Below are 16,616 nucleotides of genomic sequence, written 5' to 3'. Positions count from 1 at the left end.
ACCTAGAGGCCCCCTCTTCTGTGGCCAATAAAATGTGAAAAATCGACCCTCCCCCCCAAAAAAAGAATAAAATACTGAGGTAGAAATTTAATATGATACATGTCTTATGCTGAGATGAACTTTGGAGGTACAAAGATGAACAGAGTATAAAATATTTACAAATTACATATCAGATAAAAGTTTAATATCTATATTACACTTTACAACTTAACATGGAAATACAAACAACTCAATTTAAAAATGGACCAAGGACTTAAATAGATATTTTTTTCAAAGAAGATATATAAATGACCAATAACCACATGAAAAGTCTTTAGGGAAATGCAAATTAAAGCCACCACGAGATACCGCTTCACATCCACTAGGATGGCTATAATTTAAAAACCAGAAAATAACAGTGTTGGTAAAGATGTGGAGAGCCCTCACACACTAATAGTGGGAAGGTAAATGGTGTAGCTGCTGTGGAAAACGGTTTGGTGGCTCCTCAATCAGCTATATATGGAATTACCATATGACCCAGCAATTCTACTCCTAGATATATTCTCAAAAGGACAGAAAATGGGTACTCAGATACTTGTATGCCAATGTTTATTGCGGCAGTACTCGTAAAACTCAAAAGATGGAAACAACTCCAGTGTCCATCAACAGATAAATGGATAAACATGATGTGATATATACATACAACGAATATTATTTACCCGCAGAAAGGAAGTGTTGATACATGCCACGCATTGCTGAACCTTGAAAATAAGTGAAATAAGCCAGATACATAAGGTCACGTAAGCTGTGGTTTCATTTATATAAGGTACCTAGAACGGTAAAATTCACAGACACAGAAAGTGATTAGAGGTTTGTAGGGACTTAGGGGAGAAGTGGGGGAATTATTGTTTAATGATCATAGGGTTTCTGTTTGGAGTGATGCAGAAGTTTTGGAAATATGTAGCGGGGATAGTTGCCCATGGTGCATGTACTTAATGCCATTGAATTGTACACTGAAAAATGGATTAAGAAGTAAAAAAAATAAGGTGAACAGGACAAATCTCTGCAATCAGGAAGCTTACTAACTAGTTAGGAAAGCGTTAGGGGAGTAGAGGAATAGATTTATCCCTGTGATTCCGAGTGTTAGAAAGCACAACTGGCAGATAGCACCTTGGCCAACACCTAGCACAGTGGCTGCCGTAGAGTGGATATGCATTCTGGGAAGTTTCAAGTAGGGTAGCCAGCATCTAGGACCGTGGAATAAGACAAGGCCTGGTTTCGAGTGCAGCTACATACTGTGTCAGTTGTATGAACATGGGTAAGTTACTGTCTCAAAGCTCAACGCCTAGTTCACAGGACCCTCACATGACATGATACAGGTAAGATGCTTAGCACCGGGCACCTGGCGCTTGTCTACTAAAAAAAGGGTTAGCCTTTATTGTTGCTGTTGTTGTTGTTAATGATGAATTGGGATGAATTTGTATAGGAATAAAGTTTTTAAAAGACTATAAGCCTAAGTACTGAAATATAAGTCCCACATCTGAGATAAGAAGGTACAGGAACCTAGGGCAGAAAGCTGGGGTGAGCCGTGGAAGGATGGGATCAAGGAAAGGAGGATGGCAGAGAGCTGACCATGACAGGGCCCAGAGGAGAGGGCAAGAGAATGTGAGAGAGATAGACCCCAGGCTCCATGACAGGAGGAAAGAGTGTGGCTGGTTCAAAAGGAGACTCAACAGAACTGCCAAGTGGCATCTGTCTGCAGTTGTGTTTCCCTAGTGCCACAGGTCCTCCTTGTCCCAGGGAAGGCCGTGTTGGGGATGCAGGAAAGGAAGCAAGAGCTCAGATTGTTCCATGTTACATTTCCTGTCACCACCTTCTTTTCAAAATGTCTGGATGCTGTGTTTTGATGCTGACCTGTGGTTTGAGCTGTGAGCACAGTGGTATTCTCCAAGGGCATGACCATAGTCACTCTCCCTTTATTCTAATGGGATCACAGTCCCCTTCTAAGGAACACACAGCCCACACAGTGAGTGGGTAGGAGAAAGCAGGACATGGTTGCCATTGGATCCCCTGCTCTTCTCTGGTTTGAGGCCAAAGTCAGAGCCACTGAACACGTGCCACAGGGCTTTTCACAGAGATGCACCCGAGTCAGGTATCTTCAGAACTCACCACTAATGTAATAGACTAGTCAGAGAGTTTTTTGTTTTTTGAAAAATCTACCTTGGCTATCCCTTGCATGTACACATACCCATTTTTTAAAAATCACCATAGGTATAAGCTGTGTTTGATGACTGGTTGGTGCACGTTCTTCTGTCTTAGAAACTGAAAGGAGAAGAGTGCTGTCTAAGCAATGCTTCATGTCAGATCCACTGTTCTTTAGAAAAAAGATGGAAGTGTAGCAAAAGTGAGGGGCAGACTTACTCATGGAAAGGTACCACTTCCAACTCCTGCCTGAAGGCTCCTTGGGAAGGGAGATGGTATATAGTTCTCCTGGGAAATTTTTGAATCCATAAATGCACCTAATATTATGTGTCTTACACATACATACTACTTCCAAGTCTATGGATATTTTGTTGAAATTAATAAAGAGAATATTAATTTGAGAAAATCAACATGGATTCATCTATTTTTTACATCTGAAAAAGCAGAGATCTAGAACCAGAGCTTCATGGGCCTGCAACCAGAGCAGTTGCATGGTGTCCCAGGCTCAGAAAGAGGCCTTGAACCTGGAGTTCAATAAAATTCTTAATAATTTTATTTTTGAATTTGTGTTTTATGAGTGAAGTCTGATGGGACAATGGGACCTATGCTAGGGACTTGATACCTCACTTATACGCAGCCTCCAGCCACCTCCCTGAGAAGGGTTCCCTACCATCCTTTCCCTAACTACCCGGCTCCTACCACCCTCCATTCCCTATGAGGCCATATGCACAGTAGGGGAGGATCAGGGTCGGGTGGGGCCCTTGAGCCCCTGCAAGGGTCTTCAGCCTCCTTGAGAGTATCTATCCCAGTTCTGAGGGAGAATATTAAGTGCCCAATAAAAAAACACCATGACAGTCCAGAGAAACAGAAGAAAGAAATCAATTTTTCTCTTGTTTTTGAACAGTGGGCCTTGCACTGTCATTCAGTTCTGGGCCTCACAAATTATGTTGCTGGCCAGTCTAGAGCCTTATCAAAATGTGGCCCCAGGACCAACAGCATTGATATCAGTTGGAAGCTTCTTAGAAATGCAGAATCCAGGTCCTACCCACACATACCAAGATAGAATTTACATTTTAACAGGAGCTCTGGGCGATTCATATTAAAGTTTGAGAAGCAGCGGTCTAGAACACACTCTGGGATTCAGTGACCCTGGGATTCATTGAATAAGGTGAAGTCTGTGCTTCTAGCCCAGTCGTTTTCATCATGATTGCTAAATGTGTTGTCCTTTTCTTTGACATAAAGCAACTGCTATTCATGGTGAAAGGTGGGATGGAGAGGAAAAAGCCTGGCCAAGAAGAAAAACTAAAAAAGGAATTGGTCTGAGCACCAAGCTTTGCCAGCCCCGGTGCTTGAAATGTTGTTTGCCTTGCTCTCTACTCTTGGGTTCACGGCTTAGCATCTTTCCCATCAGTGCTGAGAGCCCTACTGAGGGGAAGAGTGGCCACATTAAAATAAACTGCAACTCTTCTGGAAATTTCTTTGACCTTTATTTGCATGAGTCTTCAGGACTTGCCAGCTCTCTGGAAGAGAAGGGAAAGCAGCACCTTCTTTTCAGTCTTGGCAGAACTGGTTTTTGAGCTTGCGTTTTACTTGGCATGGTGTGGTTATTGTTTTAGTAACTTCAGGATCTAGGAAAGATGATTATAAAAAGCAACCGACAAGAACATGAAATGACCCCCCCCCCCCCCCATGCATCTCTCCTCCTCACAGAAGCCTTCCTTGGGGAGAAGCAGCTGTCTGGCCAGAGCTGGTGGGAGGGAAAAGCTGAAATAAAGCTTCCGTCTGATGCCAGGGAAGGCTGAGGCAGGTCTGGCCTCAGGATGTGGAAGGGGGGTAATCTCCAGGAGGGAGCAAAAGGAGAGCAATCAGTCACTGGCACTTGTGTCTTAACGTGGGGGCGTAACTGGTGATGTACCAGGAAGAGCAGGTTGTTAATTTAACTATTTGTGAATGTGCCCTTTATAGAATTCGTACCTGTTGATCTGATAATTCTGCATCTAGGGATAGAGGCTGAGAGGAGATCTGACGAAGAGTTAAATGTTCATCTCGGTGCTGTCCATAAGAGCAAACAGTTCAAAACATGTCCTCCAAGGGGGGGGGGGTGTACAAAAAAAGGGTGTATCTGAGGAATGTTAGAATTTGCATTTAATTTTTTAAACTTAAAAATATCAGAAGAAAGCTGTACTAATATGTGAGATGAGAATTGGCTCTCAGTCCCTTATCTGGTCCCTAAATCAGACAGTCACATATTATAAGAGATCAGGTGGGACGAGTGGGAGTATCACAGCCCGAGTCCCTTCTGGGGCAACTACGTGGATATAATTTATAAATGAATATCAGGGTGTTCAATGTCTTCTCCTGATGGAGTGTGAGGCACGTAGTCGGGGATGTAAGGAATATAGGAGGAATATTCTATCCCAGTCAGGAATGACCATGCAAATCCAACTCTGGTTGACCCCAGCCCTGGCTCAGGGGCCCACCTTAGCTTCTTAGTGGGAAGTAGTGTGGTTTCAGCTGATGGACTATTTCTTTGCCTTCAGTTCCAACATGCCTTGTAAGAGCCTCCGGGGCATATCGGGAGGACCTGTAGCTTTCTCAGCAGATTTCCTAACTGCAGTTCTCATTAACAACGCTTTACCTCCTGAACCCAGTTTTGGTTTTCTGCTCTATTCTGCTGAAGTTCATGGCTGCAGATGACTGCCCACCAGCTCCGGTCAGCATCTTGCTTTCCGCTGCAAAAAAAGCAATGTTCAGGTGTGGGATTAAGATAAAGGGAAAACTAAGCTTATTAGAAAAACTGTCTCAGTCATCGAAGCAAATACCACACCTGCTGAGAGAGACTGCCGGAGGCTGCTTTGGCCATAGATGCGTTTCCCTCGAGCTTTCTAGTATAAAGCCCATCTTCTAAATAATGGTGTTCTGTTTAAATAATCCTTTTGGAGAGAGGCTTAGTCCTGGAATTCCTTGTGCATATTAAAACTATAAATAATCTTGTCATTAGGAATAAATCTCCTTAATGTGCATGTCATAATTGAATTCATCTCTAATTAATGTAGCATTACCTAGTGGCAAAGGTGGATTAACTTCTGTTTTCTGATTGCCCTTGAATGTTTCCTCCAAGTTGCTGGAGGGCTGATGAAGTCAGTGAGGCCTGTGCATTGATTTTTCAGACACAAGGACCATGACCAGCACAGCTCCAGACATGTCCCCGGGACCAGCAACATTCAACAGCACAGGGGCCAGGACCAAGATGAAACACATGAAGGAGTAAGTGGCATGCTGCTTGACCCCTAGGAGAGTGGAGTGTTAGAACATATTGACAAAGAGTCCTGTCCTATCATGGAGCGCTGCTCCGCTTGGTCTCCACAAAAACAACAGCGATGCTTTTCTAGAAGCAAAGGTGAATGGAATGTGTAAAAACTCAGTTGGAAAGGCCTGAATCTGCCTCAGAAACTGCTGCTAAGGTCTGAATGTGCATTTACCCCCTGCCACCGGCCTCCCCCAAATTCAGACGTTGAAACCCTAACCTCCAAAGGAGAGGGTATTAGTAGGTGGGGCCTTTGGGAAGTGCTTAAATCATTAGGCCTTGTGAATGGGATTAGGGCCTTATAACGGAGGTTCCAGAGAGCTCCCTAGCTCCTTCTGCCATGTGGAGACACAAGAAGGCGCTGGCTCTGAATCAGGAAGACGGGGTCCTCTCCAGAAGGCGACCATGCTGTTGCTTTGATCTTGGACTTCCCAGCCTCCGGAGCTGTGAGCAATACATTTCTGTTGTTGATAAGCTACCCAGTCTATGGTATTTTATAGCAGCCCTAGAGAATAAAGGCAGCACCTGTTACAGACTTCTTGGCAAAGAAGAAACACCCAGGTTCCTAGTCTAAATTTTCCTGTACAGTTCATGTCTCTAGATTGAGGTTGGCAAATTCTCTCTGTGGGGGGCTAGATAGTAAATAGTTTCGGCTCTGTGGGCCATACAGTTTCTGTCACAATTACTCAGCCTTGCTGTTGGAACAAAAGCAGCCTTAGGGGCGCCTCAGTGGCTCAGTTAAGTGTCTGCCTTGGGCTCCGGTCATGATCTCAGGGTCCTGGGATTGAGCCCACAGGCTCCCTGCTCAGTGGGGAGTCTCCCTCTCCCTCTGCCCCTGCCCTTGCTTGGGAGCACACATGCTCTCTCTCAAACAGATAAATAAAATCTTTCTTAAAAAGCAGCCTTAGGTAATATATAAATAAGTAAGCATGACTGTGCTTCAATAAGACGTTGTTTCAAACTGATATTTGAATTTTGTATAGTTTTCAGGTATCACAAAATATTGTTATTTTGATTTTTTTCAACCGCTTAAAAATGTAAAAACAATTCTTAGCTCACAAGATGTACAAAAACAGGTGGCAGGCCACAGATTTGGCCCGTGGGCTCTAAAGTTTGAAGACCCCACCTACAGATGTTCCAACTCAGAAACTTCTTTCTAAAATCGACTTCCTATACTGATGGTGAATGGTTAGGAAAGTTTGGCAAAATGAATACTCAGGAAAGTTTGGCAAAAATTATTTTTCAATCGATTCACATTTATATTGCAACACTACACGTCATCGTACAGCTTAATGTTTGAAAGCAAAGGAGAAAAAAGTACTGGAAATTATTTCTAAACCAAAAGCTAGTAATGTATTTAGATACTTATTGTTTCAAGTCCTGCTTAGGTCTGAGTGGCCACATAGTAACAGAGTTTACCATGGCAACAAAGTGATGCCCAGGAACTGGAAGGAAGAGGGATTTTGGACTAAACTTTCCTGCCTCTGCCTGCTTCCACTTCTCTTTGCTAGGAGACTGTGGAGAAGCCTTTGCTAATCTCCCAGTTCTGATAATCTTCAAAGAAAAGCTACTCAACTATTTTGCTCTTAAAATTTAATAATGTGGTATTGTCAGATGCTTGATCTAAGACTTCATTACTCTTGCAAAGTACCCAACATCCCATTTGCTAATGTATTATGAAATGCTTTAAATAATTAAAATGAAAGTAGTTTTGGCAAAATAAATGGCAAAGATGCGTTCTGGTGATTTCATTTTAGTATTTTTTTTCCATCCTTGTTGCTTGACTGAATTTGAATTTGAACTGGGTATTTTCTGGCTTATGTTTTAATGCGGGTTAGTGCAGTGTGGATTCCCTCCCCGTGGTCGGTATTGCTTCTTTGGCAGAATAACCTGCCGTCCCCTCGTATCCCATGTAACAAGGCCCCATACCATTCCAGAAAAGACGAAAAGGAAATTGAGGCTATAGGGCTGAGTATCTTTTGAGGTCGTGGTGTGTCCTGTTCAAAGACTCAGAACACAGCCAAAAGAGAGGGGATCTTGCCATTCTTTCACATTCTTTGCACCGTAATATAGTGTTTGCTCTGCATGTGGACACAAGTGTTGGGACACAACGAGAGATGAATTACCTTTATCCCAGGGAAATTACAATGCAGAGAAAGCACCAAAATTCAAAGTGGAAAGCTAAATGACCACACAATGATTTTGTAAGATGAGGTAATAGTTAAGAACAGCCACTTTTTAAAGAAAAGTGGGATCATGGCCATGTGCCAAATGGAGTAGATGGTGAGAGTTTCGAGGTCAGAAAGGAAAAGTCAAAGAGGCCACTGGGTGAAGTGGGAACTTGGCCTTGTCCTTAATAGAGAGGTAGGATTTGGAAAGGTAAATAGAAGGGAGGGGAGGCTGGAGAACAATAGATTTGGAGTCAATCATGGCTTCACCAATAATTGGTTTTCTGATCTTAGGCAAGTGATTTTTCAAAGGTTACGTTTCCTCATCTGCAAAATGGTCATAATATTATTGCCACAGTTGGGTCCCTGGGAAGGTGGGCTTGGAGATGGGGATTACTGTGTGGGAGGTTTGTGAGGGAGTGTTCATGAGGCCAACACATGTAGAAGGAAGGGGAAGGAAGTGGACTGGGCACAGGGACACATCAGGCTGTGACAGTGGACCCTATGGAGAGCTCTGAAGTGGGGATGGCCCTGCAGAGCTGTCCTGAGTTGGGACAAGAGGGCCAGACCTTTACAGCCCCAGGCCAACCAAGCAATGGATGTGGGCTCTCCTAGGAAGGGACTGTGACTGAACAAGATATTCTTCAGCCAAGGCTTTCCACCAGTGGTACCCCCAAGGCTGGAGAGCACCTGCAGGGCCCATGGTGATGAGGAAGTGACATAATGCAGATAAAACTGATACATACAAGGGGCTTTAAGTATCAAGGATTTAGTACCTATCATTAAGGAATAAAGAAGATAGCTTCTTATTAAAAAAAACTATAAGGAATGCAAGGGGTATATTTTAGGGATCCTAATTGCATCAGGTTAATCATGTTAATTTTTTAAAAATTGATTTTGAAAAATATTAAGCCTATAGAAAAGTTTAAAGAATAGTGCAATGAATATGCTTCACCTAGATTCACCAGTTAACATTTTTGCATAATCTCTTCACTTCATATCTATATAATATATACAAATATTTATACATTATTATAATTGTTATTACCGTGTCATTTGAGAATAAATTTTATTCATCATGATTTTTCACACTTAAATATTTAAGTGTGAAAGTCCTGAGAATATGGACATGCTTTTACATAACCTCAGTAAATGATTAAATTTAAGATATTTTACATCAATATATACTATGTAATATACTGATCAACATTCAAACTTCAGATTGACTAAATAATGTCCTTTATACCATTTTTTTTCTGATCCAGGATATAAGCCAGTTTCACACATTACATATAGTTGTTATGTGTCTCTGGTGTCATTTATTTAGAAACAGTTCCTCAGTTTTTGTTATCTTTCATGACACTGACATTTCTGAAGAGTACAGGTAGGTTATTTTGTAGACTGTCCCTCGATTTGGCTTTGTCTGGTATTCCTTTATGATTAGATCTAGGTTTTCCATTTTGTATGATATCCTATATAAGTGATACTGTGTCCCGAATTTTTTAAAAGACTTATTTATTTATTTGAGGAGTGGGTGGGGCAGAGGGAGGGAGAGAATCCCAAACAGACTCCACATTGAGTACAAGCCCAATGTGGGGCTCAATCTCACTACCCTAAGATCATGACTCGAGCCAAAACCAAGAGTCAAACGCTTAACTGACTGTGCCAACCAGGCTCCTCTCCTGATTTTTTAAAAATTTAATTTGGAAAGTTACAGACATACAAAAGTAGAATAATATTATTAATCCCAATGGACTCATCAGTCAGATCAACAAAGATCAACTCATGGTAAACCTTGTTTTATCTCTACTCCCAACTATTATCCCATGTTACTCTTAGAAGAGTCCCATTCACCATATTTTGTCATCCATTAATTTTTCAGTTATATGTGAATTTGAACCTGCTCTCTGACATCTCCCTTTTGGATGTATGTGAGGTATGTCAGACTCAGATGTCCATTCGAACTCCTGATTTCCCTCCCAAACATGTTCCCTTCACAGTCTTCCCCATCTTTACATAAGTAAGGTAAGGTCCAGGGAAGAACAAACCTTCTGACTCAGTCATCAATGCCTCTAGAGGTTTACTGTGTGATGGTTTACGGGTATCAGGCAAGTGGCTTCATCATCTCCTATTGTGAGAAATCAAAGCGCTCTAAGGAAATTGGGGAATAATATGTGCTGATCCTAATGCCATGTTTCTTCAAGTTCTCCCAAATGGGAGACCCTGAGGCTTGGTGAACACTATTATATGCAGTGGCAGGCATAGAGCAGACCCTAACATACTGGTCAGGACGGGGAAGGTATGGGGCAGGAAGACAACAACTGCTGGAGTTCATATCACTGCTTATTATTACTAGTGTGCGCCCTTGAACAAGTTACTCAGCCTCCTTGTGCCTGAGAGTTCTCATCTGTAAAGAAGAGCCAATAAGGTTCCTACTTCATGGGGTTGTTGTGAGGTGATGTCATGTTGAGATCATGAATGTATGAAGTGCACTTAGGACAGTTCGTGGCACATAGTAAGTGCCCGGTAAATGTTAACAACTTACAATGAGACTCTCAATATATATGTGGTTACTTCCTCTTGAAAAGCCCCAAGTGAAGTATTTGAAGGTATTGGCATGTGTTAGTCTGCTAAGTGATGTTTTATACCTAAGGGCATCTGTGGGCGAAGAAGCTGTGAAGATATTTATATAGTGGTATTTTTTTTAAGCATGCAAAAAGAAGTGCCAGTTCTCTGGGAAAGTGTTATGAAGTTGTTGAATATAAAAACCAGCCATTTACCATCAGTCTCCAATACTCAGTTTCCTGTCACAGCTACTTTTTAACTCCTGCTGGGAGACCACTCCAGAGATGAAAATTCCTGCTGGGGGCACAGGCAGCACTGAGCTCTCAGCAGCTGTTAGGTGGTGCCACTCATAGTCTTTAGAAAGTCTGCAGAATCACAAGAAATCAGTATTGACTTCCTTTCTAAGTGGTTTCCATGCACACTTGAAGAGAGATTGTTATTCATATATGGATGGATGGATGGATGGATGGATGGATGGATGGATGGAAGAGCCTTTGTGGCTCTATGGGCCCCTGTGGTTTCACAAGTCTCCTGAAGCTTCTCCTCTGCCCTGAGGGGTTTTTGGATTTCTGTTGACAAGAGCTTTCTTTACCTCCATTAGCTGTATTTGATTCCAGACCTGGTTCCAGAATGGTGCAGTTGATCAGCTTCCAGCTCTGAAGATAGTAGGTGACACACTGTTGCTAAGGGATCAATCCTTTAACCAACACAGGCCAATGTATCATGCCACAAAGGTGTTTTTCAACCTGAGTGAATAGTTCTCCTGGCCTTTCTATATCAAGTAATCTCACTAGAGTCCTTAGCTTTGCTACTTACAGTGTGGTCCATAGACCAACAGCATCAACATCATCTAGAAGCTTCTGAGACATGCAGAATCTCTGCCCTCACCCCTCCTAAATTAGAATCTGCACTTTAATAGATTCTCTGGAGATATATTACAGTTTGAGAAGCACTGAATCCAAAGGATTTCACCCTGAGGTAAGTTTGTTACCAGAGTATGAGTTGAGATCCATCTTAATAAAAGCCAAATATATAAAAATATATTTATGTTTTTAAAGCCTCAGTTTTTTAGACTTTTTTTTACTTGTTTTCTATTTTTTTTATTAAGGGAGATACAATTATATCTAAAAAACTCACCTTTTTTAGTATTAGTTCTATGAGTTGACAAATGTGTAACAATAAAATTCACTTTTTTTGGTATATAGTTCTATCAATTTTGTTAAGTGCGTATAGTCATATAACCATCCCCACAGTCAAGATTGTGGACTAGTTTCTTTTTCTTTTCTTTTTCTTTCTTTTGTGTGTGTGTGTGTGTGTGTGTGTGTGTGCGTGTGGACTAGTTTCTATAGAAGTTTATAGAACCTCTAAAAATTCCTTGTGCTTCCTCTCTGTAACCCATTTCTCCCATCATACCCTACTCCTGGCAACCATTGATCCATTTTCTGTCCCTATAGTTTTATCTTTTCCAGAATATTATATAAGTGGGCTCATCACTTAGCATCATAGGCCCCAATTGTAACTGGATGGTAGTTGTGGATATAGACCTAGATCTATGAATAGTTATATGAGAGACCCTTGTAGTAGTTCTGAATTCCTTTGTTCTCCATGGAATTGTCACAAGGAGAGCCAGGTTTGGTGTATAGTTTCAGACATGTCATGAGCAGTTGTCCTGAAGGTTTGGGGACTCACTAAGCCTGCCAGTAGAGGGACTCACTACCCAGGATACTTTGAAGAGGAACTTCTGGTTTCCCTGTCAGGGATTTGTCAGGTTCTTGCAGTGGCCAAGAGGCCTTAATGCCTGGGAACCATGGGGGTAGAGGTGGACTCTACTGTCCTGTCAGTGGGACAAAGTTCTAGGGATGGGATCCACCTGACTAAGACTCTGCCTGAGAATGGGCACCCGTGGAGAGAGCCTAAGGGTCTCCGGGAGCTTCTGAGCCCATTTCTCCAGTAGGAAAGTCAATGTCCTGAAAAATGTCTCAAAGTCTAGATTTTGGAGTTGAAGGGAAATAGCCACTTTTGGCTGAAGAAATTTCCTTGTTGAGAGGGATGGCAGCTCTTTGTGCTCACAGCTCTAATCACCTCTACATTGACAATTCATGCAACAGGGCACAGGAAAAACAAAATATTTGTCTGTGTGGATGTGTGTCTCCTCTTTGAAAAATACAACGACACATATATCAGGCTTCCTGAAGTGGTTCACAGCTCACTGATATTCTGGTCTTTTTTTGAAGCCTTTTTCCCCCCCTTCTCTCTGTTTGATTTTAGATAGTTTCTATTGCTCTGTTTCCAACTTAACAAATCTCTTCCTCTGCAATGTCTGGTCTACTATTAATTCCGACCAGTGTATTTTTCATCTGAGACACTGTAGTCTGGCTCTACAAGTTTGATTTGAGTCTTTTTTTTAATGTATATATCTTCATGTCTTTGATTAACATGGTCAATATTTCCTCTAGCTACTTGAACAAGAGGAATACAGCTTATTTTAATGTCCTCATCTGCTAATTATATTTTCATTATATATAAATATATATCTATTTTATCATTTCTGGGTTGGTTTTGATTGAATCTGATTTTGTCTCCTAATTTTAAGTAATACTTTTCTACTTCCTGGTATTCCTGGTGATCTTTGACTGAATGTCTGGCTTTGTGAATTTGACTTTGTTGGTGCTGGTTATTTTTGTTATCCCAGCAAGTCTTGAACTTTGTTTTAGGATTCAGTTAAGTTCCTGGGAAACAGTTTGATACCTTTGGGTCTTAGTTCTGAGCTTCGTCATGTAGGACCAGGGCAGCCTTTAAGCTAAAGCTGATTATTGCACATTACTGTGGTGAGACCCTTCTGTATACTCTACCTAATGGCCAGTGAATTGTCAGGCTTAATAATAAAGGACATTTTGGCAAGTATGAAGAGGCACTCTTCCTGGCCCTGTGTGTGAGCTCCAAGTACTTTTCTCTTTATAGCTCTTTTGCCTGGTTCTTTCCTTTGCCTCAGTAATTTCCTCACATGCATGCAACCCATCTATATTTAGCCAAATCATTAGTCTCTATATGGGTATATCAAGGTTTATTTGTTTTAAATATTTAGAAATTGCTTTTTTCTTACTTTTGTTTCTTAATTATGTAAAGAGGTTCCATGAGTCCAAAGTCAAATCCATAAAAAGGTATATTGAAAGAAGATAGCTTCTATCCTTGATTCCCTATCCTATTCTCTCTCTTCTCCAAAAGGGAATAATCTAAAAAAAATTATGGACCATCCTTTCATTTGAAAAATATATTCAAATAAAGACACCCTATCTCTCACTTCTTAAGAAATTGGTAGCATATTATATACACAGTTTTGTCTACTTTACTTAGCAATGTATCCTAGAGCAATGTATCCTTACTTCATAGTAGTATGTAGTGTTCTCACAGCTTCCATGGTGTCCTTTGTGTGGATGGACTGCTGTTCATTCGCCCTGTGCCCTAGATGGACATATGGGTTTTTCCAGCTTTAGCTTTTACAAATAGCACTATAATGAATAGCCTGTGCATTCAGCTTTTTTATTTCCAGTTTATCTTTGAGTTAAATGTTTAGAGATGGGATTGCTTGATCAAAAGGTAAATGCATATATAATTCTTGTAGGTAGTCCCAAATGCCATTTTGCATTCCAGCCAGCAATGTATGAAAATGCCTATTTTTTTGGTTTCCTCACAGCATATGTTATCAAACTTGCATTTTATGTTTTCTATTACCTTACCCCCCTCCTTTTTCTGCCTTCTCCACCATCCCCCCCCCCTCCAAAACTTTTTCTCTGTCTCTCTTATAAATGTAGTCTTTCACTTTTTTACTTTGCTTTTGGTATATTTTTTGGAATTTAGGAAGTTGTATTTTCATCTCTGTCAGCAAAAACACTTGAGAGTCAAGTACAGAAAATGTCTCAAAAATCTAGATTTGGAGTGAAAGGGAAGAAGCCACGTTTGGTCTCAGGGTTCAGCTGAATTTTCCAACCCATTTTACCAGCAACATTGTTTATTGGGAGTCAATGGTGTTGCTCACATGGATTAACAAAAAGTGATACTTTGGAGGGGGGGGGGGACAGGGGTTAGACATTTAGCCCGTGGTTTTTGTGTGAATTATCTTAATGAGGTGAAGGAATTCATGATGCCCTAACTCCCTAACATGTAGGAGGAACACTTTTCCAGGACTGTTGATTTTGATGTCAGTGGTCTTAGCTGATGAACACCTGGAGTCAGTGTAGTGATGCCCAGATGGGCACTGCTCCCCCATAAGAGCATATATATATTATATAGTCTTTGTTGAAGAAGGTGGAAAGCAAGGTATTTCTTATGGAGCTGCCTAGTGCCCTGGTGTATTTCACGGGATGCACTCACCACTTACTTGTGTGGTACACCCGACACAGCCACTTCGATACTCAACACTGGTTAATGCATTTGTGTGTGTGTATCACAGAGGCCTGTCCTTGGCCAGATGGCACTAGATCTTGTGTTAGCTGCTGTGGTTGCAGAGCTTTCTTTGAGTGCTGCAGGGCTACGGAGAGTTTCCTGCCAATTTCATTTCTTGAGCTCTCATGTCAGCTGTTTGGAAAGGTCAGAGCACAGCCCTGGCCGAGTACTGTGATGGGGAGGTAAAGTCAACTATTTAGAAGCTGCAGAAGGCACCTTGAGGTTCTATAGTAACCTTGAGGTTAAACATAGTAATTGGTTCAGTCTCCGCTAACTGGCTCAGAAGTTCTTGAAATTTTTCTGTCATTTTCAATCACAGAAGACCTTGACCTAGGAAGGTCAAACTGAAGATGAGAAGCCCACGACCTTTGTTGTCCTTCTCATTAACCTGATATACAGCTCATCGTGCAATAGCAATTACTTGTAAAAATGATGGTGGAGGACTAAGCACTTGCTAAAAATGCTTCCAAGATGGAGTTGCGTGAGGTTTGTAAAAGTATCAGCTCAGTTTTCTGAATTAGACCAAAGCCATAGCAATGTTTATATGAAGAGAAGCTTGCTTGCTTTCTTTTTTTTTTTTTTTTTTTTTTAGAAGCTTGCTTTCAATGCACAGAGATGTAATAAGGGAGCTAAGACACCCTCTGCCACATGCAGCTCTCACCACCTACCTGTGAGATGGCAAGACTCCATTTTATAAATAAAGAGGTTGTATTTCAGGAGGTTAAGAAGCGTCCCCACCGTCACACAGCTAGGACATGGCAAGGCTGTGTTTGGAATAGAAGTATGGTTAATTCCAAGACGAGTGCTGCTAACCACAACCAGGGCCGGATGGTGCCAGTGGGAGCCAAGTGATACAAAAACGTGGGTCCCATCAGGAACTCTAAAAGAGCCTTTTATAAACCACAAGCCTTCCACAGGCCTGTGGTCATGTTCTAAAACCTACTTGTTCTCGTTTTGCAGTTGTAAGTATTTGCCACCCCACTTTAAAGGTGGAAGATCTGGAGCTACAGAAAGGCCAAGTGAGGCCCAAGGCCAGAGCTAGCTTCCAGGCTCGGTCTGCCGCCATCAAATCCTTGGCCCTGTTTGTTTCTCACATGCTTTTCTGAGTTGATGAGTATTTGGTATCTATATTTGACTGCATCTCATCCTCTCAGACTAGGCTTCTCTTTTGTCCAGTATATGTATTTAATACAATTTCAGGATTTCCAAGTGCTTCGTGAATAAAGCTCATTCTATCTCACTGATTGAAATGACCTTTCAATGTAGAAATAGATGAAGTGATGTTCTCTTTTTCACTTTCCAAATCTCATTGAAGAGGTGTTAGTTATGCTTCCGACGTTCCCTTTCTTTAGTAAATGGTCAGTGTCAGGCAGCAGCACTTCTGAAGGAACTGCTGATTGAAGCCAGCATTTCAATCTCAAAAAAAAAAAAACAAAAAAACTTGTATGTAAGGAAAGCTGGTGACCAGCAAATGAGGGCTTCTCGTCCCAAGAGCACTGGTTTCAAATCTACATATGAGGTTTAAGAGAATCTTTACAGAGCTGGTCAGACTTCTTGCTCAGCTCTGTCAAGGTCTACAATCAATTAATTAGGTTTCTCTTAAGAGTCTGTTATGTGAGGTGCTAAGTGCTGTGAGGCGCATAACAGGGGAGACACCTTACACCCTAGCTAAGGAGACTGGACACTTGAAGTATGATTCACAGACTGAGGAGAAGGTCAAGTGCCTCCTGAGTGGAGCCAACAGCCAGGAGGTTCAGAGGAGGGGCTCAGCTCCTCCAAAAGGTTGGACGGGTCCACGCCCTGCTCAGATGATTTTTTTCTCCCTCACATGGACCTGTTACATCCACTTCCCTGGCCCAGGAATGACTTAGTCCCTTTCTATGATGGTAAAGCTCAGCCTCTTAACTGCCAACCCACATGTCAGCCAGTTTGTTCTTGCCTCTTAGGTCTAG

General features: G+C 41.6%; 1 protein-coding gene across 20 annotated transcripts in view; it reads left to right on the top strand.

Annotated features, from left to right (window-relative positions):
* NEK11 (NIMA related kinase 11) overlaps positions 1-16,616 on the top strand; it is a 256,069-nt gene that overhangs the window by 195,585 nt on the left and 43,868 nt on the right. For 16 of the 20 annotated variants that reach the window (XM_077865207.1, XM_077865212.1, XM_077865209.1 and 13 more), the window contains one exon: positions 5,352-5,448. The exons of 2 other annotated variants lie outside the window; for them this stretch is intronic. In XM_077865207.1, the coding sequence (XP_077721333.1) occupies positions 5,352-5,448 (97 nt within the window). Of the gene's footprint in view, positions 1-5,351; positions 5,449-9,538; positions 9,564-10,822; positions 10,848-16,616 lie in introns of those variants that run through there. 2 more of the 20 variants (XM_077865216.1, XM_077865215.1) reach the window with 2 other exon arrangements.

This window comes from Canis aureus, chromosome 22 (genome assembly GCF_053574225.1).
Source record: "Canis aureus isolate CA01 chromosome 22, VMU_Caureus_v.1.0, whole genome shotgun sequence".
Lineage (NCBI taxonomy): Eukaryota > Metazoa > Chordata > Mammalia > Carnivora > Canidae > Canis > Canis aureus.
Note: the sequence above shows the minus strand (reverse complement) of the source record. Positions and strands in the feature narration are given on the sequence as shown.